Raw genomic sequence first — 24,059 nt, forward strand, 5'->3', positions numbered from 1 at the left:
CTGATTTCACATATGCAGTAGAGAATGTATCTATCATCTTCATCTGAATTGCTAGATTCATACAATTTTTTTTTCAAACAATTCAGACTTTTGGGAAAACATGATGGAATTTAGAACGCTTGAATCGTGAAATTTAAAGCCCTCTTTTCATATTCTCTTTTTTAAATCCCAAAAAAATAATAATCACAAAATCCGGTATCCTGGAAATTAAGTACCAATATAGATCATGATTATTAGAGTTAATTTAAAGTGTTGTAATATTAATAACTATCCCAGTATTCTGATTGTTTAGGATCCACAATACTACAATACCAAGAGTGAAGACCTGTCAAGCCAACTACCACTTACTATTGATGAGAAGTTTTCTACAGAAATTGAAATCAACAAAAATAGCAGCGTTGTTCACATTCCTACTGATGTCTTCAAAGGAGGTGGGCTCGTGTGTTATGTAAATGTTCTGGTTCAATTCATCACCATACATTACTTAACAAGGCTGCAAATAATTGTTCCTTGAAAAAAACTTGTACAATAATTAAAAATTTGGCCAGGTCGCCATCTTGGTCCTCTACTACTTTGGTTTTCCATAATTATTTCTTAATTGCAAATCTTCCAAGGCTGCTACCCAAGAAAAATTTCAGGGCTGTTTGTGGCTCCTAAAATAAGAAGTTAGGATTACCGGCAGTCAAATCCTATAGGCACAGGCCTGTAGACTTTGGTTTGTGGTCTTCCTGGTCATAATGTCTGATTGCAGGCTGAATTTTGTTTATTTTTCTTTTTCAGAAAGGTGTGATGACTGGCATTTTGTTAAGAGCTCTGTTACTGAATTTAGGAAACGTTTTTAGTTCCGACCTTAAATTTGGCAAACAAAATTATTATCAATGTAAAGTCCTTGCTTTCTATTAACAGGAGTCAAGATCCGGAATACCATTAAATGGACAAGTGGACTAGATCCATATTTCAAGGAAAATGATAGAGAGGATCCTACATTGCTGTGGCAATATTTTGGAAGCTCTGATGGAGTGTATAGGGTATACCCAGGTATAAAAGCAATAAATTTGTACTAGAAAAAAGTCATATTGTTATTATTTAACAGATAGTCAATTGTAATAAACATCCTATTTCAATGCCAAGGTAAAGTGGTAAAGGTTGTTGTGTTTATGTCTTGTTTTTCCTTTATTTAAGGTTTTGAGTGGCGAAATCCAAGTGAGACAGATGTGTTTGATAATCGGCGACGTGGGTGGTAAGAAGGCTTGATTTCTTTCTTTTAAGTTTTAACATAGCATAAGGTGAATAGCTATAAGTTGTTTTGGTTCTTTTTTCCTTAATAGTTTCCTAAATAATCTTAGTATAGGTGGCGATCGTGCTCATGCCCCTGGCTGGTTGCATGGTCGGAGCAAACCCTGTGCGTATTTGGCCCCTTAGTTACAGCACAGCCCTGCATAATAAACCTTCCTTCATCTTGCTTCAACATGCATTTAAATTTATTTTGACAATTTCATTTCACTTTTTTGTCCCAGTGGTTGAGCAAGAAGTGTTCATCACTGGTTCTTCTTACAAGTCATGTAAAATTTCAGGTATATTCAAGGCTCAAGCTCACCCAAAGATGTAGTTCTCCTGCTGGACTTGTGAGTAATTTAAACCTGCTCAAATTTATGTCCTGAAATAACCTTTCACACTATTTATTAATTAAGGGCCCTCCCTTGAATATGTGCCCAGTCCCCTCTTCAGGGGAGCAAGGGTGGCGCAGTGGTGAGATCGCTCGCCTCCCACAATGTGGCCCGGGTTCAACTCAATCCTGGCATTGACGCCATATGTGGGTTGAGTTTGTTGCTGGTTCTCTCCCTTGCTCCGAGAGGTTTTTCTCCGGGTACTCCGGTTTTCCCCTTTCAAATTCACACTTTCAAATTCCAGTTCAATCTGGAATGCACAGCCGGACACGTTTAAACGAGTTCATATGAACTCCTATGTGCTTCGTGGGTAAACAAGCAATTTACAATTTTTTTTTAGTTTTATTTTTTCTATACTAGGGAATGAGAAGATTTCTTGAACAAGACCGCCATAATGGGGGTTCATTGCTCTACGCCAACTGTGTGTTTTTAAGCTGGGGCTGTATATTAATTAACTCCCGTTATGAATAAAAATAGGCAAGTTATAACCTTTTGAAACAATAAACATTTGGCATTATCTTTAACTTGCATGATAGGATAACGTGACTAATAATTTGATGTATGTGGAAATTCCAAATATATTCGACACTTATAAAACATGTGTGACATGAGGGCCAACTTTTGTTTCTTTTTTCCAGTAATTTTCTGTTTCTTTAAACTCACAAAGAAAAATCGAGTTTCAGTTTTATTTCTGTTGGATATTGCATTAATATATTAATTATATAAAGTCCTTCTAACTATATCCAAGTCATTTATTTGATAGGACGATTTACAAAAGGCATATTCTTGTAAGAAAAGGAATATATTTGATAGGACGATTTGCAAAAAGCGTATTCCTTTCCTTGTAAGAAAAGGAATATATGAACACTTTACATTATAATCTTTTACACTCGACATAAATGCAGGGAAGCAGAAAAGTAAATTAAGCCACTAATTGTTTATTTTCAATTGATAATTAATGTTTGTGCAGCAAGTGACCTCGCCCTCTTCTAGCCCCCCCCCCCCTTCCCTGCCCTCTTAGCATGAAAAGAAAGCAGTGTCCCTGGGATAACCCTGACCTAGAGGATTCTGCTAGCAGCCTACTGAATTTTGTTCTTAACTTGCTCATCGGGAAAGTGAAGCTTAATTTTTGTGGAATTCAATTTGCAGAAGAACTGTAATCAATTTCGCTCATTAAAAAATTTTTGGGGCCTAGTTAAAATGTCTTTTGGGCTAGCACACACTACAGCTTGCCTGAATAGCAAGCTGTAATAAAAGTGACTAGTTGGTACATGTATCTCCTGTTCCTCTTTTTCTTTAAAGAAAGTTATATTAAGCCCCTCTTTTCTCTTAAACCCCCCTCCCTGCCATCTGTTTGTTGATCACAATTTATGACTAAACACTTCGTAAACATATTATCAGGAGATGATCAACAAAGTAAATGTCTTATTAATCTGTTGTTCTATAAATCATTATTTAAGACTGAGGATTTTCCCATTTCCAAAACAGGAGTTAAAGTCAGACCATAAATATATCTCCATGCAGTTTGGTACCAGTATTTTACTTGTTACAATTAAAACTAATATAGTCTCCTCTCTTTTGATCTTGATAAAACATAACCTTCATTAACAACATCAAAAACCAAATCCCTGGACTTAATAGTATAATTTTTGGTGCAGTGATTAACCTTTCTTGTGTAGACATTTCATTCTGTTTGTGTTTATTTGTTGAACATTATAGGAGTGGTAGTATGGCTGGTCAAAAATTGTCAATTCTTAAACTTGCTGCAAAGTCTTTACTTGAAACACTCCAAGAAAATGACTTTGTTAATATTGTTGTAATGGTGAGTAATCTTAAATGAAATCAAACATATATGATACAAATAAAATATTGACATGCATGTAACTAAGCTCAGATAAGTTCTACTGTAAACTTTGATCTACATAAGTCTGTCAGAAAAAAATACTGGTAGGTGTAAATTCTCTCAACAAATTATTATTCCCATCTTGAATTGATTATAGCATGTTCAGCCTTTCTCTTCATGTTGGCATCAATGAATATATAAGCATATAAAATACAATAATAATTTAGTATAAAGACATGTCAATGGTTTTTTAATATACCTAAAGAAATGAAGGAAGAACTTTAAACTTTGATTTTTCTAAAATAGAAAAAGTAACATGAGTAAACATTCTTAAAATTTCCTAGTCTCTTTCACAGCTGTTTTTGTCTCGTCATGTAACATTCCTCCCCAACGAATGGCTTCTTGTTTGGAAGAAGTGTTGCGTGATGAGACTAAAATGGCTGGAGAGAGATTAAAGATCACTTCCCAGATAAAGGCAAACACTGGCAGGCTTCTTCTCACTGCACTTGTCTGATCTGGCTTTTGTGTGACATAAAAGATCCATTGGGGGCATAAAGTAACAATAACTGGCAGGCTAAATACCCCCTTTGGCATCTTTCTGTCTCTAGTATGTGAATGGGGATAGGAAGGGGAGGGGGCCCTCCCCTCAGAGGCACCACCTCAGGGGAGGGGGTGGATGTATGCAGGCTAATGATAAAGGTACTCACTAGAGTATTTTTTCTTTAAATTCAAGTATGCAAATGAAGGTGATAAAGATAACAAAGTAAAACCCTACATGGTATGCCAAATCAAGAAGGGTGGTAGTATTCAAACCAACAAGGTGAGTAGTAAAGTCCCCAATTAATTGCTAAGATCGTCAAGATCTAGCTTGATATCAAGCGCTTTAACTGAAACAGGCCAGGGCTGTCATTTAGAGGCGGGGGCCAGGGATTTTCCTTGGCTAATATGAACGTGCTCCCCCCGCTACTTTCTAAGAAAAATATAAGAAAAATAGAACCAAAAGAAACCCCGGCCTAGCTGTTTGATTCCCCACCTACTTTTTGTATTTACCCGGCAACTGAAAGACTTTGTGACAACCCTGAATGGGCCATGAATGGACCCAGCCATCCTGGTTTCAAATGTACCATGGTGACGAGCATTGGAGTGTGTAAATGCTGGGGGAGGGAGGCAAGAAGAATATTTTTCTAACCTCTCAAACTTTCCCCCATCCCCTAAGTTGAATTGATACTCATACAACACCAGGCTAGACTCGGTTCATTTGAAACCATTAGGTAGCCACTCATTAGGCTATGTGCTCCATCCCGACAATCTTATGGAAAAGACTTTGAAAGAAGAAGTCTGTGAACAGTCAATCAAGTGTATAACCTGTCACAATTTGATGCAGTTCTGTTATTTTGTGCTTGCTAAGGAACAAATTTAAAAATGAAGCTGGAAAGAGTTGACAGGATACTAATGAGTAGGGAGACTACAGTAGCGGATCCAGGGGGAGGGTCTAGGGGGTCTGGACCCCTCCCTATCAGACCTGACGCTTGTTTAAGACTGGAATTCTTTCGTCGACAGGATCGCATATCACTTTTCATTTTTTTTAATGAAACGCCCGTTGCATTTTGTTACTAAACTAAATTCCAGGGATATTCAAAAATTTAATTGTTCTTTGGTGCCCTCCTATGATCGGTTCGCCTCTGCTTGCAAAGAAGTATTTCCCACACCAATGGCGACCGGTGTTCACAGACAGTCCTTTCTGAACCAAAGTTTGGACCCACCAATCAAAATTTCCTGGATCCGCCCTTGGACTAGCCTCCCCGCAGACGACTAGTAGCCTTTGATGCAGCCAATTGTGCCACTCAAACCTGTGACAAGCTTAATGGGAGCTTTTAAAATAGGTGGTTAAAATGACCCCGATTCTTGTTGCCATTAGTACCTTGCTTGACTTCCCTAACCTTTTTTGAGCTTTTAAAATTTTTGCAGTTCTAGTTTCCTTAGTGACCAGTTACTGCCTTGTAAGTTAGTCCAGTAAGTTTGTAATTTGAAAGGTTGACAAAAAGGCTGATGAAAAGGTGTGGTTGCTTTTGATGCTTTATGGAAAATCCAGTGTTATTATAAATATGTCGGGTAATTTCCCCTCGGGCCTAGGAATGAAGTAAGCAGAGTTGCAGTCAATGTTTTATTAACGTTGCAAGTTTTTACCTTCCTTGGTACTTAGTGTTTGTTATTCAGGTAATTGGATTGGTTGTATCACATAAGTAAAGAAACAAAAACATTGAAACTTCTTTTGACATGTGGCTGTACACATCTTTGCTTTTTAATTATGAAAATGTGCCAAATAAAGTTTCTTCACACCATACCAATAAAATGATTTTAATATTAAATATTTGTTATAAACACTTCAAAGAGTATTTAATGGATTATTTTGTTCACTGTTTTAGGATGAGTTAAAAGATTGTTCAGACCACCTTTTACAAGCTACTCAACAAAACAAAAAGGTATGTCAGTTTGTTGTCTAAGAAAATAATAAAGCGATTTTGACTGAAGCTACAGTGTTATTGGCATTTTTAATATAATTTATTTTATAGCATTAATTGTTATCATTGTTCCATATAAAATGGATGTCGCCCCATCATTGAATTAATCTGAATGATGAGTAATGCTGCAGTCTTTAAAAAAGAAATCATTTCATCAAGAATAACTAATACTCTGAATGCTGAGAACTAAATGACAGTTTTTCTTTATCTGCATTCATGCTATCAACAGTCCATGAAGCAAACTTAATGTTTTCGCATTTTCTACCAGTTTTTAAAGCATTTTGTTCCAAATGCCAAAGCTCGTGGGATTGCAGCAATCAGCAGTGGATTTGAAAACGCCATAAGTATACTGAAGGTGCTCTAAAATTTATTGAATATGATTAATGTTTGTGAAAACAATATTGTCTGAACATTGTGAATGAACCGGGAGTGCTGTAAATGTTAAACAAATCTTTTACTTTAGCTAGTCTATTTTTCATCTTACTCAGTTTAAAGGGGTTTAAAGGATATTACTGTTTTAGGTCAATTCTGAGCTGAAGTTATCATACAGTAAAATGCCGTGAAGAAGAACCTAGGATTTAAGAACCTGCTGGCAGAAATTTGTCATATTAATACTCCAAAATATAAGAACCAGTTTAGCCAAGAAAAATCAACAGGTTCTATGTGGGGTTAGACTACATTTTCATGAACATTTTGACCAAAAGTCTGGCTTTAATATGGGAAACTTATATTACATTATATAATAAATGTATAATGTTACCATTGTTGAAAACTGAATATCTTCTAGCTGTTAACCTAGTTTTGTTAGATTTTTGGTCAATAAAATAATGCCTATTATGAAGGATAAATACCATTTATAGCAATTTCTTGTAATCAACAACAGTATCCCTCTTCACAAAAATTAAGAACCTAATTAAGAGCCTATTTAGCCTAAACTTCCAATAAGTACTCCAAACTATAAGAATCTATTTTGCCAAACTTCAAAACATCTAGCTTCTTCTTCACGGCGTTTTACTGTACTTTGATTTAGCAACAGAACAGGAACGTCATTTGACGACGGGAAAGCGCGCGAAAAGGACTAAACTCGACTTCCCGTTCCCAATTTCTCGCTCTGCCTTTGGTCAAGCCAGTTGTTTGATTTACGCGCGCCGTCGTCAAATGACGTTCCCGTTCTCTGCCTTTACCCATACCCATACTCAAACAATTTCAATTGGGAGTAGTAATCATAAGAGTATTTTTGGAGTTTTGCAGACATAGCATTAAAACCTCCATTTTTTCAAGTTTCAATCCACGTCCATCCTTGCCATCCTTTCCAACGGACGACAGGAAACAGTTTCAATATCCAAATATAGTGCTGTATTGAAAAACAAAACTGGACCATTTGGAATGCCATTTGATGGGGAAAAAGTTGTAGGTTTTCAAAAACATAGCAAATCACATGACATAGCCCCTTTAACTTTCTGAATCTGTCTGAATTGACCAGAGATTTTGTTGGTAACCGGTCAAGTCACCCGAAAGTCATCTCGCCCGAAAGTTTTAGTCAAGTCGCCCGAAATTCTAATAAAGAGTGAATGCAATATACCTCGATCTTTTAGCCTTGATTAAACGAAACCAGCACATCAAATGATTAATATATCTTGTTCTTAAAGATTTTATGACACAAAACAAGCGCGATGAAGATGTTGGGATGTTGCTAAGCGTGATAAAATTTTCGGGCGACTTGACTAAAAATTTTGGGCGACATAACTTCGGGCGAGATGACTTTCGACCGTAAATCATTCTTTATAATTCAAAGTAGACAGACTGCAAATTATCTTAGTTGCTAAAAATATATATATCTACGGGTCGCAACTAGGTGGAATATGGTTGTCCATTCAATGAGCGTAGTCCTGAAAAGGATTGCTGCTAACGAATATCAAGGACAAGGGAAGGAAAGGCTTTGACAACAATTAATTTAACACCATTTTTTGAGATAATTCTTACAGTATCTTCTTATCTGGCCTCTGGTTGCTCTTATAAGGAAACGTTTGGTTTTTAATCATTCTGTAGAAATCCCGGGAAGAAAACAAGTACACATCCTCGAATTGCACACAAGCAATCATTCTTTTCACAGATGGGATTGAGGATAACGAGGCCACAAAAACGAAAGATACATTAGAGAGACTAAATGGGGACAAAAAGGTATGTGTTTTATGTGCATTTATTGGGTTAATAGCACTTCCAGTTAGCAATCATTTTTAAGGTTGTGCTGCTTGTGACGTCATCTGTGTGAACGTTTAAATAGTCTGCAATGCAGGCGTATTTTTGGGGCATGCAAAAGCTGCTTGGTCATATTCGTATTACCGTGGCCGTTATCTTTGAATTTATACAAGTGGCAACCCTTAGGGGCAGGAGAAGGTGGTTGTGGGAGGGCAAGGAGAAGAAAATACACCTGTTCGAGTACCAGAGTTCATTGTTTTGTTGGGAAACTTCATATGTCAGCAAATGAAGTCTCTGACTAGTGCAGTATAGCCGTCACTGACAGATTGATGCCTGCCAGTCAGTTGTAAGTTAATAGATTTCTTCTGTGTGCCACGAAATGACAGGCAGCGGCGTAGCTTTCCATTTTGCTTTTAATGAAGTGTAAAGTATGGACTGAGGAAACAAGCAAAAATGTATTTTTAATCTGGCATCTGGAAAATATCCGGAAAGTTCTACTAAACAGGCTTTGGAAAGCACTCGATTTATCTACTTGTTCGTGTAGGGGAATTATTCTGATACGAAAACCTTGAAGTATAGTCGTCGTTCCTGCGCCAAAAAGTGACCCGGTCAAAATAACATTTCAGATATTCGAGATCAGATGTGAAAACCTTTGTTTGTCAGGCCAAAATTGAGCCGCGCCAGAAAAGTCCCGCCCCTACATCCTTCCAAAGAACTTATTGATCCTTGCGGTTTTCGCAGAAACGTTTGTCAAGAAAGTCGAGGGGCAGTGTCACTTCCAAACCCAAAGACTTAATTGCCCTCTATTCATGATTGAGCATCGAAAACCAGCTTAGTAAACAACATCATAAAAGCGGTCCTAGAGCCCGTTTCTCGAACGCCCCGATAACTTTTCGGGCCCGAAAACCTGTTTTATGTTTGTCGTGTTTGCATTCAAGATCAAAGTTTCAATAATTTCACTGAAAATGAAAAAATGAAACTATCAGTTATTTGGGATGATTTCAGTGTCTGTAAGTGGTATAGTGTGTTTGGTTTGCATTTGTAAAATTTTATTTGTATTTTTTCTGCAGATTCGTGTGTTTACTTACCTAGTTGGAAGCGAAAAAAGTGCCAGCGATTCGTCACTAAAACAAATCACATCAAAGTACAGAGGTATTGCACTAACATATTGCACTTTATAACCAAGTCTAAATATTGATAACAATGGCTTCATTCTAGATCAGATTATTTTTATATAAAATGTTGTAAATTATTGATACGGTCAATTTAAACAGTACACTTATTTACCTTCAATGAATTTATTTTCCATTAGAGATGGCTATTGTTCTTTCGGTGTTACTAATAAACAGTATATTATTAAATGCTAGTTATTAAAATCAAGTGATTGATTTCTATTTAGGTTGCTTCTTCAGGATTAAAACTTTGTCTGATGTCAGAGAAAAGGTTCTTGTAAGTATCCAGATAAACCGGCCGCCCTTAGGCGGGGCACTAAGGTGTGCAAGGCCGATAGTAAGTATAGCTTGCTTTTCAATACACTCAACACTTGTCTTGCGGAGAGTAGCTGTGGATCTTCGCTGGCACAAATTGCAGATGTTTGAGTGAAAGAAGATTCCGTTATTGAAGACTCTTGCTTTTAGGGACCTTTACGAACACTTTTTTCGGTTCCATTAGCTCAATTATTTTGGTTCAGTTCTTTATATACATACAGTTGACTCCCGATAACTCGAACCCTCGCTAACTCGAACCAAAATTTCCTGGATTTCCTTCATACATTTACTGTAATTTTACCCTCGGTATCTCGAACCCTCGATAACTCGAACCCTCGCTGACTCGAACCTCGCGCTAACTCGAACCAAAATCGATTTCCCCTGGATTTCCTTCATACTTTTTCTCTAATCTTACCCTCGCGGGTAACTCGAACCCTCGACAACTTGAACCTCCTCCTGACTCGAAGTAGTTTTTGTTTCCCCTCAGATCATTTCTATCTAATTTTACCCTCGATAACTCAAACCATGTTTTAAGCGCTTAAAAAGTCGGAAAAAAAAACAGTGTACTGGCGTCCGAAATATTGCATTTTGAATTTCCCATTGACTTGTTGTAGGCATATAGTTTATTAGTGGAGGCTGATGTTGATTTTTACAAATGTAACTTGAAACAGCTTTACTTCTCAAACATTATAACGCATGCTATTAACTAGGCTATGTTTTTTGTTACATTACGTTCTGATTTATAACGTAGAAGAATCGCTCCTTTTTCTCTCGACATTTCTACAATTAAATGTGATTAAAATGCTCACTGTACAGTAGAAACCATCCTCGGAGACCCAGGGGCAGTTAGGCGGGACGATAAAATGTTCGTGGTGAAAACTTTCACTACGAACATTCTAACGTCCCGACTAACTGCCCCTGGGTCTCCGAGGATGAGTAAAAACTGGTGTTTCCTTACTTCCGGCTATTTGCTTCGAGCTCACGATAACTCGAACTTTTTTCGATTTTCCTTGAAGGCTCGAGTTATCGGGAGTCGACTGTAGTTGATAACGAGCAGCATCAATCCTTGAACAGTTAGACAGCAGAAAGATCTATTTCTTTGAATTGGATTTTATATCATTATCTCTCATTCCAGTTAGTTTAATGCTTTTTTGTTACCTATCAATTCAAATCCACTCTTCTCTGCCTCTAAAGACAAACTTTCTATATAGACATGTTATCTCTATAAAGAGGGTGTTTTTCAGTAATGAAAAACGTTCCTGCTGTACCCCGCTACTGCGGACTGTCTCTGTTAAGGAGAATAACTTGCTGGTTCTTACTAGGGTTAACACAGTTGCGGGAATTTATTGAATGAACTACTTGAACTACTTTTTGTCTACAGGGCCCAGTTGTTCGAAGGACAATTAGGCTTAACCCGAGGTTAAATTTAACCCAGGTTTCTTTTTCTTGTGTTTGAAAGCATTTTCTCGGATAATGACAGTTTTCTCTGTTATTTTAAACTAAAGCTTGCAATAATCAACTTGTCGACAAAAAGAATTAAAACTGGAATGATTTTTAAACTTTCATATCTTAATTCAAATCTCGCACTAACCTTGGGTTATCTTAACCCAGCTTTGAACAACTCGGCCCAGGAGTAGGAATTTAATGTTAATTTGGTCGGCGTTTCAATGAGGTCGATCCCTACTCTGAAATGGCGGTGTCTCGTCCTCAGTTTGCCTCTAAATTTCTCTCCATTGAAAAGATTGAATTATGCCTTTTTCTCGTCACCATATCGCTCAAATTTTACACTACGGATGTGTTTAAAAATCCAGTTAGAATTTTTCTCAGAACTCTGTTAATGTTGCAAGATGGGCCACTCTGATTAGAAAACTGCTGTTTGGGTCTTTGACCCCTCAAGTACCTCACTTTGGGGAGTTATCTAGATGAGTCTTTGAAAAAGGATCCTGTACTATAAGTCCCAGTTGCTCATCCATTTTGTCATTCTGAAACTATATCCAAAGTAGCCATTGTTCCCGGCGCCTTTTTCCTCCTTCCTTTCTCCTTTGGCCTCTTTTTGTTCAAATGGTGTAAGTTTCACAATGCACCTTTTCGAAAATCTGTACAGATAGTATACTAACAGCTATATTTTTCTGTCGTGTTATAAGGAATATGTGAAGGTTCTGAGTCGCCCGTTGGGATTTAGCTTGGGGGACAACACTCCGGATTCGTCTTGGACTCCTATTTATCTTGACCAATTGGTGAGATACTTTTGTTTAAGTTGTTCAAAATTTTGTGGATAATCGGTGACAAGTTTAAACCTGGCACTTAAAAACTGGCAGTTGTACGAACGCCTTGATTCAATTACAGTATAATTACTTAAAGGCAGTTGATGATAAGGACTGTAACTATGTTAGGCTTTTTGCAATAGATTTTTCGAAAGCCTTTGGTAATGTGAAACACTCATTAGTTGGGGAAAAGCTAAAGGCTCTTCATCTCAATCCATATGTTGTAAACTGGTATCTAAGCTTTCTAATGGATAAAGAAACAAAGGCCAATATTTAAAGCTGTTACCTATGAATTGCATACTGTGAACCAAGGAAAAACCTAGGGTAGTGTACGTGGGCCCCATCTTTTTAATTTGTTTATCAACGATTTGGCCGTTAGGGATAATCAGCTTACCAGCATAGTCAAATATGCGGACGACACCACCCTGCTAGTCAAAGTATGTAAAATTGAAACAGATCTTTCTCAAGAGGTTGTCAATCAGTTTTTCAGTTGGACTCAAGACAATGCCATGGCATGTAATCCCAAAAAATGCAATGAACTGATACTTTTCAAGAAGGTTGCTTATGATATCGACCCTGTGAACAATATAACGCAAGCTTCTTGTTTAAAAGTGTTAGGGGTTACTTTACACAGTAATCACAGATTTAATGAACATATTAAGGTTAAGCCTGCAGGAGGCCAATAAGTGTCTTTATGTGATAAGATGTTTACGTAAAGAGGGATACCAACAACCAGATGTAGATTACGTTTTGAGATCAATTGTTTTACCGAAACTAACGTACGGTCTTCCTATATACGCCTCCTCAATACCTGAATTAACAACGGTTCAGAATTTTCTGCAGCTCTGCTTTAAACGCAAATATATTTCGTACCAAATTGACGTATACGTCTTATTAGAAGAGGTAGATCGCTCACTAGTTAAGTATGCCCGGCCACCCTCTGTACCCTTCCGTCCCCAAAACGAAAGAAAGTTCAGCGCGCCTCCAAGTTCGTAGCAGTCAACTCCCTAGGGTTAATACCCAGCGTTTTAAAAATATTTCTTTTAATGGGCTATTTTTCAAATATATGTTAAATTCAATGCTTCTACATGGAATTTTTTTAAGCCTTGTAATTCTTTCTGCTGTTTTTAATGTAAGTGTTCTTGGGTTTTAGCATGTATTTTTGCTTAAAAAACAATAAAGACCTTTATTATTATATTATTATTCCCTAGATGAACTGCACCCACAAAAATTCTGTCATTACGGAAGTTTGTTAGGGGCGCATTTTGCTGTAGTTACAAACTAAGATTATAATCTGTCTTAAACAGAAAAACACTTTGTTGCACAATGTCTTTCTCCAGTAAGAATGAAAAATGAGCTAGTGTCAGCATTGTTGATTCCGGACAAACAACATGGAAGATTCGCATTGTCAGACAAAGCACTTGAACTTTACCTTAATTTCTTCAAAAAAACGAGTGAGGTATAACCGTGTAAATTGTTTCTTTTTTTTAAACAGGGACTTGGTTTGATGATCACACTTGTAGCTCCAGTGTTTAACAAGACTGTAAGTACATGCACTGAATTCAACCTCCACTGTAGACCATTGATACTAATTTTTGTCTGATGACAGTGATAAACACTGCGGCATGGTCCTAGTCACGTGGTAGATGAACAGTTGGTTGGTTGAAAATTTAACCTAAAATCAATGATTCGTTGGTTTTTCTCATCGTCCGTTTCTGTTCACCAAAAGGTCGTCTTGCTTAAAAACATAACTATCCGAATTCTTACTCAACTGTAGTGTTGCTTAAAGGAGCTGTCATGATTGGTCTCTCGTTAAAACTTTAAAAAGGCTTTGGAATCAGAGAATATCCTAAAACAATGGTTCAGTTTTATTTACAGTAACTCTACTTATTGTTAGTTTTCACATGACGTCACTAAAATTCAAACTACAAGACTATCGATCCTACTGAGATTTTACTTTCATGATGTAGAACGGAGTATAAAACATTGGCGCATTTCTATTAGAGCAGCTGAAAACTAATTTTCATACAAATTTTCGCTTCAAAAGGGTTCTTGGTTTTGTGATAGAGTACGTTTGAATTTCTAAGCTTTTGTGTGACGTGGCATTTACATGACGGCCGCGAGAGTTGTCATGTAAAAAAGTGACGTATTTCGGGGAATTTTACTATCTAAACAGTTCGTGCATTAGAGAAAGTATTACTTTAATGTTTATGAGTTCCTCGATGTTTTTGTTGGTTTCCGTCCGCCTTGTTGGTGCCCATCCAGGTGGGCACCAGCATGTGAGAGTTCTGCTTCAAAAAATACATAACTATTGAGCAAATACAGTTTAATTTGTAAAGTATACATATCTTAATTCAGTGTCGCAGTTAATTTTACGAGTTTCAAGTAGTTGATTTTGTAAATGTTATTAATTGATGTTTAAGCTTTATTTCACTTATTTGTCTATCTATCTATCTATCTATCTATCTATCTATCTATCTATCTATCTATCTATCTATCTATCTATCTATCTATCTATCTATCTATCTATCTATCTATCTATCTATCTATCTATCTATCTATCTATCTATCTATCTATCTATCTATCTATCTATCTATCTATCTATCTATCTATCTATCTATCTATCTATCTATCTATCTATCTATCTATCTATCTATCTATCTATCTATCTATCTATCTATCTATCTATCTATCTATCTATCTATATATTTATCTATTTGTTACTGACTGCTGTACCTGTTATCTCCGCCCGCCTAGACTAGCACCTGCTATTTGAGGGCGGAAATGGACTTTATGTAAATGTAGCTTGTTAATTATAATAATAAAGTGTGTATAAAGTGTGTTGTGATTACGACCCTGATCCTGACGCCTGTTCAAACGACTGTGCATCATGATTGTATCTCCGTCATATAATAACTGTTAGTGCAATAATCCTTACATAATCCAGTCATCATGACAAACTTGCATAAACCTAACTTTGTACTAGTAGAGGCTACTATTTACATGTAACTTTGCTTATGTCAGGAACATAAAGAGCTTCTTGGTGTAGTTGGAACTGATGTGGCTTTGCCTCAGTTAGAAGACACTGTTCCAGGAAGTGAGGTATTTTGTAAAACGACTTTGTTTTCCCGTGCTTACAGTTGTCTGCCGGTTTTGATACATATAGGTATCTAGTCTGTGAATAAAGGGTCGTTGAACTTGTTTCATCGTTGCAGGTTGGTGCAAATGGATATGGGTTTGCCATCAACAACAATGGCTTTGTTTTGTTCCATCCAGCCCTTGACAAAGAGGTAAAGATAAAAATATATATATATTTTAAAAACTCATGTTTTGCGGTTGTAGCAGGAAAGGTCAGGACGCACTAGTCTGCAAAATGTCCCAGTAGTGCAGAGCTTTTTCAGAGGTGACTGTATTCGTCGGCTATAAGGTGACATGTCGCATGGACAATAGACCTTTTTACCGATACGGCGGCCATATTGAATTTATGAGATTTAAGGAGTATTATGGGATGCCCAGGGGGTATGAGTACCATCCGATATACTCCCCTTCAGTATTTACGTGCGCTTTTCGGGCCAATTTTTCTTTACGTTTTCCTAGAAAAAGATTGTAATGGGAAAAAAAGATCGTTGTGCCGTGTTTGGATGTAATAATAATCGCCTTTTCCCCGAGAAATTTACAGTGAAGTTCTCTTTTTGCCCGAGAAGCGCACGTAAATACTGAGCGAGTGCCCCCTTGGCATCCCATAATACTCCTTAAATCTAATAAATTCAATATTACCGCCGTATTGGTAAAATGTGCGACCAGTCCCCGCGTGTGATCTGCCCTTGCGTGTGCAGTTCCCGCGTGTGACCTCTTCTCCGCTCCATGTGAGCTGTCTTTGCGCAAGATTAGACCCTGCGTGTGACCTGTATCACGTTGTAACGCAGCGACTCGTAGTCTAGTGGTCTAATGGTGCCAATACGGAAGAACGGGGTCTTCTTTTCAGTTGGCTTTAATTTATTCTGCATCCCACAGTTACTGTGCCAAGGTGTATAATAAACTATGTAACCTTCTTGTAAGCAACAAAAATTTCCTTATTTGACTTAAACGTCTGATCTACGAAATGAATTTTTTGCAACTCTATGAAGTATTATCACTTATTGACTGGTTCCTCGGGCAGACACTGGACTTTTTTTAACGTAAATTACGACGAGGAGTTTCTTATCTTCACTCATTCCCATTCGGACCAATGAGTAACTTTTTAGTTGGTACAACAAGAAGAAATTGTGTTATTTGTCCTGTCGTAGTTTTATTTGTTTCTGTGAGGTTTAACTTGTAAAAATGCACACACTCTGTTTTATTTTTTTTACCTTTTGCCCTCTGCATGCACATTGTCAAGTTTTAACTGGACTAGTGTAATTTATGCACCTCACTGCTAATCTTTTATTTATTTATTTATTTATTTATTTATTTATTTATTTATGTTTTCTTTTTTGTTACGTTTTGTTTAAGTGGTTAAAGAAATATTGTGAGCCAGCTAATGGATCGAAGTTGGCTGATAAAAATGTTGTAAGTGTGTCACTTGCTGCATGTTGACTCAACCTCAGCTTAGCTGATGGCATACTTTAAACGTTTGTTTAACTTTAACCAATTTCGTCTAAAGATTTTAATTTGGCAATTAAGACGGTGTGTGTAGGAAGGCCTTGAGTGGCTTAAGACAATTTTCAGAAAGCGACATGTACTGATTCGATTGGTGTTAATTGTATTTCGTACCCCGAAATTCACAATCTGGCACGCAAATTCACAAAAAGATATCGTATCGATTCAAAAGGGTTTATTTATACTTACAAACAAATATAGCAGGAAAAGAAGTGAAAGTCAAGAATCCTACGGCTTTTGATAAGAAACAAATCCAAGGAGGCATGAAAAAACCTCTGCACTCAATGTTACGTTGTTTATAATTTTGCTTGGGGCTTCGATCCACGATTCGTGAGTTTAAAAGCATGCATATATACAGCATGTCTCAATGAAATGAACCCTTAATCATCATGGACTGCATGGTTCAAATCAATTTTACATGATAGTTTTGAGAAATATTCGAAGAAAAACCTTTTTCTATTATTTAATTTGGAAAATCTCTAACCCTCACACATTATCATGATGATGTTTTTTTGAAGAGAGGGATCTTTCTTTAATCCCGGACTCAAAGATACCGAATGTTGAGGTAACCAAGACTTCCCAGGAGTAGGGGAGTTAAAACATGAGGACCATCGGCACTGAGTTACAATTAACTTGCAGGGATGCGATATATTAAGGCTTTGTATGTTAATTTTAAAGATCTTGGGGCTTAAATAGTCTAACGCACATGCGTAGAAGTTGCCTTCCTGCTGCCAGGTAGATCAGTTTGACAACTTGTAACAATGTTTGAACATTATGTTGCACTCACTACTTTAGAAATCTGACACTCGGCGATCTTCTGCGCTCACACTAACTTCCTTAAACCTTACAGACCTTCATTAGACGTTCGTTACCATCATTACAACTTCGTTACCTTCCTTAAAACGCCACATGCTTACCGACTCTATTCCTGTGGCTTTCAACAGGTCATATGCGGCAGGCATAAACATGTTAGTATTAAACTAACCTAATAATGGCAGTTGATTATGATTAGTAGATACCTGCAATTATAACGTAAAGTAAACTCGCAATACTTTTCCTGAGAAGAGTCGTAAAAGGGTTGTAATAAGTGTGTTTTTATGTTAATGTTAAAGCTTAACTCATTCTTCTTACCGCACAGCAAAGCCACGTTACACTGAAATGTCTAAAATGGCTCGTGACGATTTTTCCGGTGTTTTAAAGAGCCTTAATACTGTGATAAAGATATTGTGTCAGATCCTCCCGCCCTTACTACTCTGAGGAAATAAAAAACGACTGTCTTAGCCTCAAAGCAGAATTGAAACAATGTATGGTTTCGTGTTGTGCTTGCTTAGTGGTTCACAATACAGGTTAATGGAATACGCTTTAGGATTCGGTTCTTGCTATTAATACCATTCTGAACAAGAATTTGAAAACTTTTTATATTGCTCAACAACTCCATAAGCTATTACTTGCTCAAAGCCTTGTGAACTGAAAATCAGGTTTCATGGTTTCATTTATATTTCCTCTCTGGTATGCTATGAAATAATCCCATTTTTGTCTCGCTTTTCCTGATACATTCCAATACAAAATGCTGCGCATTCCTTTCCTGTGGTGCTGTATAAGGTGCTTTTTGGTTTAATCAGAATGAAATTTCGTGGTGTAACCGTTCGAAGAGTAGTCTCCCTCGCAGCTGTTTTTTGGATGTCACGCAACGCTCCCCCAAAAGAGAGGGGGGGCGTTGTGTGACATCCACAAAACGGCTGCGAGGGAGACTATTCCAAGAGCTACTGTGCAGTGAATGCTTTTGAGAATTACCAGGAGAGCATGCAGCATAGTGTTACTTACGAAAATGCTATACGATGATAGGATAAAATGGCTAAATAAATAGTGACGTTTATTTTGTACTTGTATTTATTACTTTAGAAAGATCCACCAAATATTGCTTTGGATGAGGTGGAATTCAATGCCTCGAGTGCAAAACAGGTATGCTAAAATGTACAATGTCCTTTTTAAATGGAAGTGTTACCGTTGTAAAAGGCAGTCTTCCAATGTTTCTGCCTAAATTAACGACTGACCTTTTTAGTACTAACGGGTTTACAGCCCCACTGAGTTTCCAAATCCTGTACCAAAATAGGCCATTTCCAGGACTGAGTTCCCCCGGGGCCTCTGTTTCAAAACGAGGGTAGGTGCTCAGCTTTTGATATGGAAATCTTTTTTCATTCTCATGCAAATAAAACTCATTTTCACAAGAAAGGATGAGCACCTGGCCTCATTTTGAAAGTGAGGGTTTTTGGAACTCGGAAGTGGCCTATTGACTTTCCGTTTTCAAAAAAGTTCTCGTGTACACGTATTGTTTTCATTGTTTTAGCCTGTCCACATGTATTCGTTCTCAAACAGGAATGGATATTGGCCTCAAATTATTCCGGCGAAAAGATCTTTCTCTGTTCCTTTGAACTCAATTGTTTGATCAGAAAGTTTGTTTTAACAAGTAATTCTTTCGCTTCCTGGTTTAATAACTCAGAACCTCTGAGTCATGTTAAGTCGTTTTACGCTTCGATTTTCGGATTTGTTAAAAGTAGCCGTACTAATTTTGTCTTAATATGAAAAAAAGGCCGGAACATTTTACCTGAATAATAGAAAAATTGAATCGAGGTATGCTCTAAATCTTAAAAAGGTAGGCTTCTTCACAGCCGTTCTTTGGGTCACAACGCTCATTCCCGCAAATGGGAGGAGCGTTGCGTGGAGGCTATAAAGAAGGTAACGCGGATGTCATCGTTTAATAATAATTCCCTTTTGCCTGTCCACACGAGTACAAGAAAATGGCGTTTTCAAAAATTTCCATCCCTCTGAGAGCCTTTTCAAAAATTTTTTTTTCGGTAATCGTTTTCATTGTTTATGTAGTCCTGACTGAAGGTCGATACACCCAAAACTTTCCTTTTTGGGGATTTATGGACTGGGCCATTGTCAGGGGACAAGGAAAATGAATCTAGACTGGATCCAGTTTTAACAATTCTATGTCGAACATGTCATCACAATTACGGAGGTCTTTTTCAGAATGATTGATATCTAGAAAATTGTCCTGTAGAATTCTAAAAAATAGCATATTTTTTCAAGAACACGGCTTGTGACGATGTACTGAATATGTACACAGTTTATGATATAATAAGCTTTTTATTTAGTTTGTTCCACTGATTAATTTCATGAATGAATTTTAACTGTTGTGTTTCAGCTTATGCGTAAGATGATTGACAGACTAACTGGCAACATGTCATTTCCAAACCGTTTAATTTCTGAAGACAAGGTTAGCTATTGATTTCTCAGGTGTCTACTACTGACACCGAGCAGGAACCATAACCCACAGGAGAGAGCGACCCCCATACTAGGCCTATGTCACGGCGTTTTCACGGACCGGTTTATTTTTAGATACATGTTAGAGAACTTTTTCCTGCGAACATGAAAGTTCCGCCCAGAGGCTTGTTTGTGTCGCAGGAAGGCTGGAGAGAAGGAAAAATTAGCGCGCGTAGGACGATGGGAAGGGGAAAGAGAGACTCCCGCCTTTTTCCTTTTTTCCATCATGCATCGCGGTAATTTTTTAATTATCGCTGTTTTATTGAAATACCCCTAATTGCAAGGTTATCATTAGATCTCATCGACCGTAGCCCCTTCGGGCACCTCATGAAATTTACACCACTTAGTTTTAGGGTTAAGCACCGCCTTTACAGATTGGGGTTTAGCACTTCCTTTACTGATTAGGGTTAAGCACTGTTTTGAAACTGGTTAGATCCTTGTTTTTGGTTTGGGGTTGATGCTATATGTACTTAAATTATTTCACCTACATCCAGCAAATCCTCAGTGGCCTAGTGGTTAGCGTAGGTAAGTATACTGGACCATCTGAGTCGTGTGTTCGAATCCTACTGTCTTTAATATCAAATTTTCTTTTCCTTCAAATTGAAGAGACTTGCACTTTCATGAACATTTCCAGCTTGAAATATCATCTAAGTGTGATATAAAAGCAGAAAACAGTTTTACCTTGTGTAAATTTCATAAGGGGCGACGGCCGACGGGATCTAATGCTGACCTAATTGCAATAACGTTGTCCTAGAAAACTGAAAAAAGAGAAAAGCCAAATGGAAATTAATTAGGCTAATTAAGCCACATTCTCAGGGTGGATTTTTTTGCAGCCGTTACATTTCCCTACTGGAATTTTTTTCGTCGATTTTCAGCTTTAAACAATAGCAATTTCCAACAGGCTAATTCGACGTCCATATGCGGATGCTGCAAATGCGGTGAATTCACTAGCCTTATTAGACTAATTAATTCCTGTTGGCTTTCTAAAATTTTTTCTATGGAATCGTTTTTTAATTGGGTGTACCCAGCGGGAACCTCTGTGGAGGAATGAGAGAGAAAGGGCACAATCCGTCAGAAATAGCACGACATTGATCCGCTGTCTGTCAGCCTCATGCTGGCAGCAGAACAACCTTGTTCCCAGGTTCTCTCCCCTGGGAACGAGGTTGGCAGCAGAATCGTGCTAAAATAATCGATTTAGCCGTGAATACAAAATTAATCATCTTGGAGCGTTGGATATAGCCTAAACCTTTTGTTACCTTATGCTGATATTCAGCTACTAGCGAATAATATGCCAGGTTGGGGATACTGAGAAGTGGCCATAAAGTCAATCAACTGCCTCCCTATGGAGTGGTAGTGATATCCCCGTTATTTCGTCACTCAAACTGTGTTGATGAAATATATTAGGCCCTTCTCCGTTTGGGCTCGTTTTTAGTCAGTAAGTAGATAGCCCCGACCGATACGCATTCTTTTAGGCAAAACGTGCGTTGTATAAAATTTTTGAGAAAGAAACATAGTCTTTGCGCGGTATGCGTAGATGTAGTAGCTCAGAGAACGCTTCATGTCACGCTATTTCTTACTTTGTAAAATTTGATGTGCTTATCTTTTAACAGAAGAGAATAAGTTGGAGCGAGGAATTCCATTACTTTTACAGCCCGATAGAAAACACCTCTTTCAGGTAAATATGATTTCACGGCATGCATGTGTGCAGTTCACTCATTGTACGTTCATCACTGTGTTCTTCACTATGTTCGGTACGAATTATAAAGTTTTTCAAACCCTGCATTGCACATCTTATTGTTTTTTTAAGTGTTGCGTCAAGGAATGGGAAACTTTATCTTTTTTAATTGAGTGGTAAAAAGGTAATATTTGTCCACGCCCAACAATCTCGGCAAAGTTGAGGCGCCTTTATGACAGACAACCGATTGTTAGACCCGTCTTCTTACTACAGTTACGCTTGGCTTAGTTGAGAATCTTCTTGTTTCTTTGTTAGAGAATTTTCTTTTTCTGCTGCATACAAAAGTGCACCTGCCTTTGCTTTCTTTTTTAATTAGCTGAACTTTGTTTTTACGGGCCGGGACGGCAGTGTTGTTTCTTTAGCTGCTCGCACAGGTTGGGATACATACATTTTCGCTGCGTTGACACGATTCTAAGTGAATTGCTTTTTTTTTATTCAGCGCTGCAGTGGCGATTCCACAGAGCGGTCTTTATACCCTGGATCTTAGTGGCGTCACAGGTATAGGTATGTAACTATGATTTTCATATAACGTCAAGTTCCTTTTGTAAAGCATCTGTGTGAAACCATCTGTGTCTGAAGTGTGAAAAGAACATTTTCCCTCTTGTCTCCTGTCATTTACCGGTTACCGGTCGTTTCGATATAAGTTTATGCAGTCGAGGTGAGGATAGTTTCAGGTCCTTCGCTTAAAGAACGAACAATATTCACCCAAAATGTTTTTTTTTGTTTACGCGCAAAGTATAGATCGTTTTCACTGTCACGCAACAAAAAAATAAATTGGAAACCGTCCAGTGGAAGAAGCCAAGAAAATGAAATGTTATAAAAGACTAAGATATAAACAATTTGTCGAAGTCTCAGGTCTTTGTGGCGCACAGTTTCTGAGTTATTTGCTGAAACGTGTCACTCACCTTTGTAGAACTTTGTGTGGAGACGCCATACTTGTAACGCTTTGTGCACCAATATGGCCGCCGGAAGTCAACCAAAAACATCTGAAGTTCACTTTTTCTATAAAAGCTCTTTCTTTTCACTCGAGAACTAGCATACGTGCACATAAACATGTCTTCTAATAATTGAAATGGTTATACTGCTGAAACTCAAGAGGAGAGACTTTTTTTCAACGAGACAGCATTCCTATTTGTGTCACGTACTGTGAAAACTCGGAAGTTCAAATTACTGTATATTCAAAACGAAACATGCTACGGGACTGGAAACTTGTGCAAAGATTTATTTTTTATCTTAAACCTAGTGTAAATAAGAATTCATAAAATCTCGCTATCTTGACTTTATAATTTGATGACGTCACTGTGAAAACCATCTATACTTGGCGGCGGGTAATAAAAATGTATCAGGCGTTCTTTTTTTCCCTCTCTTTTCAAGAGAAAACGGAATCGCGTGATTGCAGTTTAAATTGAAAGGTTGCCTTGGCTTTCTACTCATTGCAACTGCTTGTACAAAATTTGTACATTCTTAGCCAAGTTGTGAGAAAACGTTTCCCATATTCCTGAAACAATACCGATGAAAAGAAGCGAACAATAGTCAAGAATACAGGGTGTCCCAAAAGTTCGTTCCTCTACTTTGTAAGTCTGTAGTGTAACTTACGATTGTACTCGTGAAACAAATCATTTATGCAAAAGTTGTTTATTTCAGTCTGATAAAGTATCATGTATTTTTTGCGCCATCTTTTTATTGGAATATTCAATTTTTGCATTTTCCCGCCAAAGGTGTGCACGCGCGTTGATATTTTCCCGCCAAACATTTGTCGTATTTCGTGTCCTGAATTGCTCACAATCTTTCCTCGGTTTGGTGAATATCATGAAAGATGCACCCTGTTAATGTTAAAAAGCTCAGCTACTTAAAAGCCCAAGCGTCTATGCTTAGATCCACTGGCTTGTCAGTTAAAGAAATTTCCAAAAAGCTGAAAAAATCTGAACGTTGGGTAGTGAAATGTTCGTCAAGAAATGACGGGTTTGAAGACGAGAAAATAACGGGAAGACCGAAAATCCTTAATGAGGCAGCTAAAAGAATTCTGAACAAAGCTAAGTACAAAAGGGGAAACTCGACCAGACAGCTTTCACAACAATTAGCAAGCAAAGGCCATGTTGGGGGGAAAGCACCATCTGGAGGTTTATGAAAAGCGAAGGTTGGAGACCGCTGAGAAGGCAAAAGAAACCTCTGCTCTGCACGGCCAAGCAGCGTTCAGCTCGACTGAAATTTGCTACGCAGTACAAAAACCTCACTGCGGAAGAATGGGGTGATTTTGTCCCAAATATTTGTTTCAGCTTCCCAATCCAAAAAATGATATTGCTTGGGGTTCTCAGGAGAGCCAAGTTCCTCCAGCGTATCGGGTTAAAAAAAGTTCAAAATGGATCATATGGGGCG

General features: G+C 37.7%; 1 protein-coding gene across 2 annotated transcripts in view; it reads left to right on the forward strand.

Annotated features, from left to right (window-relative positions):
• LOC140948769 (voltage-dependent calcium channel subunit alpha-2/delta-1-like) overlaps positions 1–24,059 on the forward strand; it is a 55,145-nt gene that overhangs the window by 5,009 nt on the left and 26,077 nt on the right. The window contains exons 5-24 of one of the 2 annotated variants that reach the window (XM_073398035.1): positions 293–431; positions 907–1,038; positions 1,183–1,240; positions 1,575–1,625; positions 3,387–3,489; positions 4,244–4,330; positions 5,937–5,993; positions 6,301–6,387; positions 8,082–8,213; positions 9,302–9,383; positions 9,631–9,680; positions 11,863–11,955; positions 13,478–13,525; positions 15,008–15,085; positions 15,199–15,273; positions 16,475–16,531; positions 18,524–18,583; positions 19,830–19,901; positions 21,559–21,623; positions 22,123–22,187. In XM_073398035.1, coding sequence (XP_073254136.1) covers positions 293–431; positions 907–1,038; positions 1,183–1,240; positions 1,575–1,625; positions 3,387–3,489; positions 4,244–4,330; positions 5,937–5,993; positions 6,301–6,387; positions 8,082–8,213; positions 9,302–9,383; positions 9,631–9,680; positions 11,863–11,955; positions 13,478–13,525; positions 15,008–15,085; positions 15,199–15,273; positions 16,475–16,531; positions 18,524–18,583; positions 19,830–19,901; positions 21,559–21,623; positions 22,123–22,187 — 1,591 coding nt within the window. The remainder of the gene's footprint in view (positions 1–292; positions 432–906; positions 1,039–1,182; positions 1,241–1,574; positions 1,626–3,386; positions 3,490–4,243; positions 4,331–5,936; positions 5,994–6,300; positions 6,388–8,081; positions 8,214–9,301; positions 9,384–9,630; positions 9,681–11,862; positions 11,956–13,477; positions 13,526–15,007; positions 15,086–15,198; positions 15,274–16,474; positions 16,532–18,523; positions 18,584–19,829; positions 19,902–21,558; positions 21,624–22,122; positions 22,188–24,059) is intronic. The other variant, XM_073398036.1, reaches the window with a different exon arrangement.

The sequence above is a fragment of the Porites lutea genome, chromosome 9 (genome assembly GCF_958299795.1).
Source record: "Porites lutea chromosome 9, jaPorLute2.1, whole genome shotgun sequence".
Classification (NCBI taxonomy): domain Eukaryota; kingdom Metazoa; phylum Cnidaria; class Anthozoa; order Scleractinia; family Poritidae; genus Porites; species Porites lutea.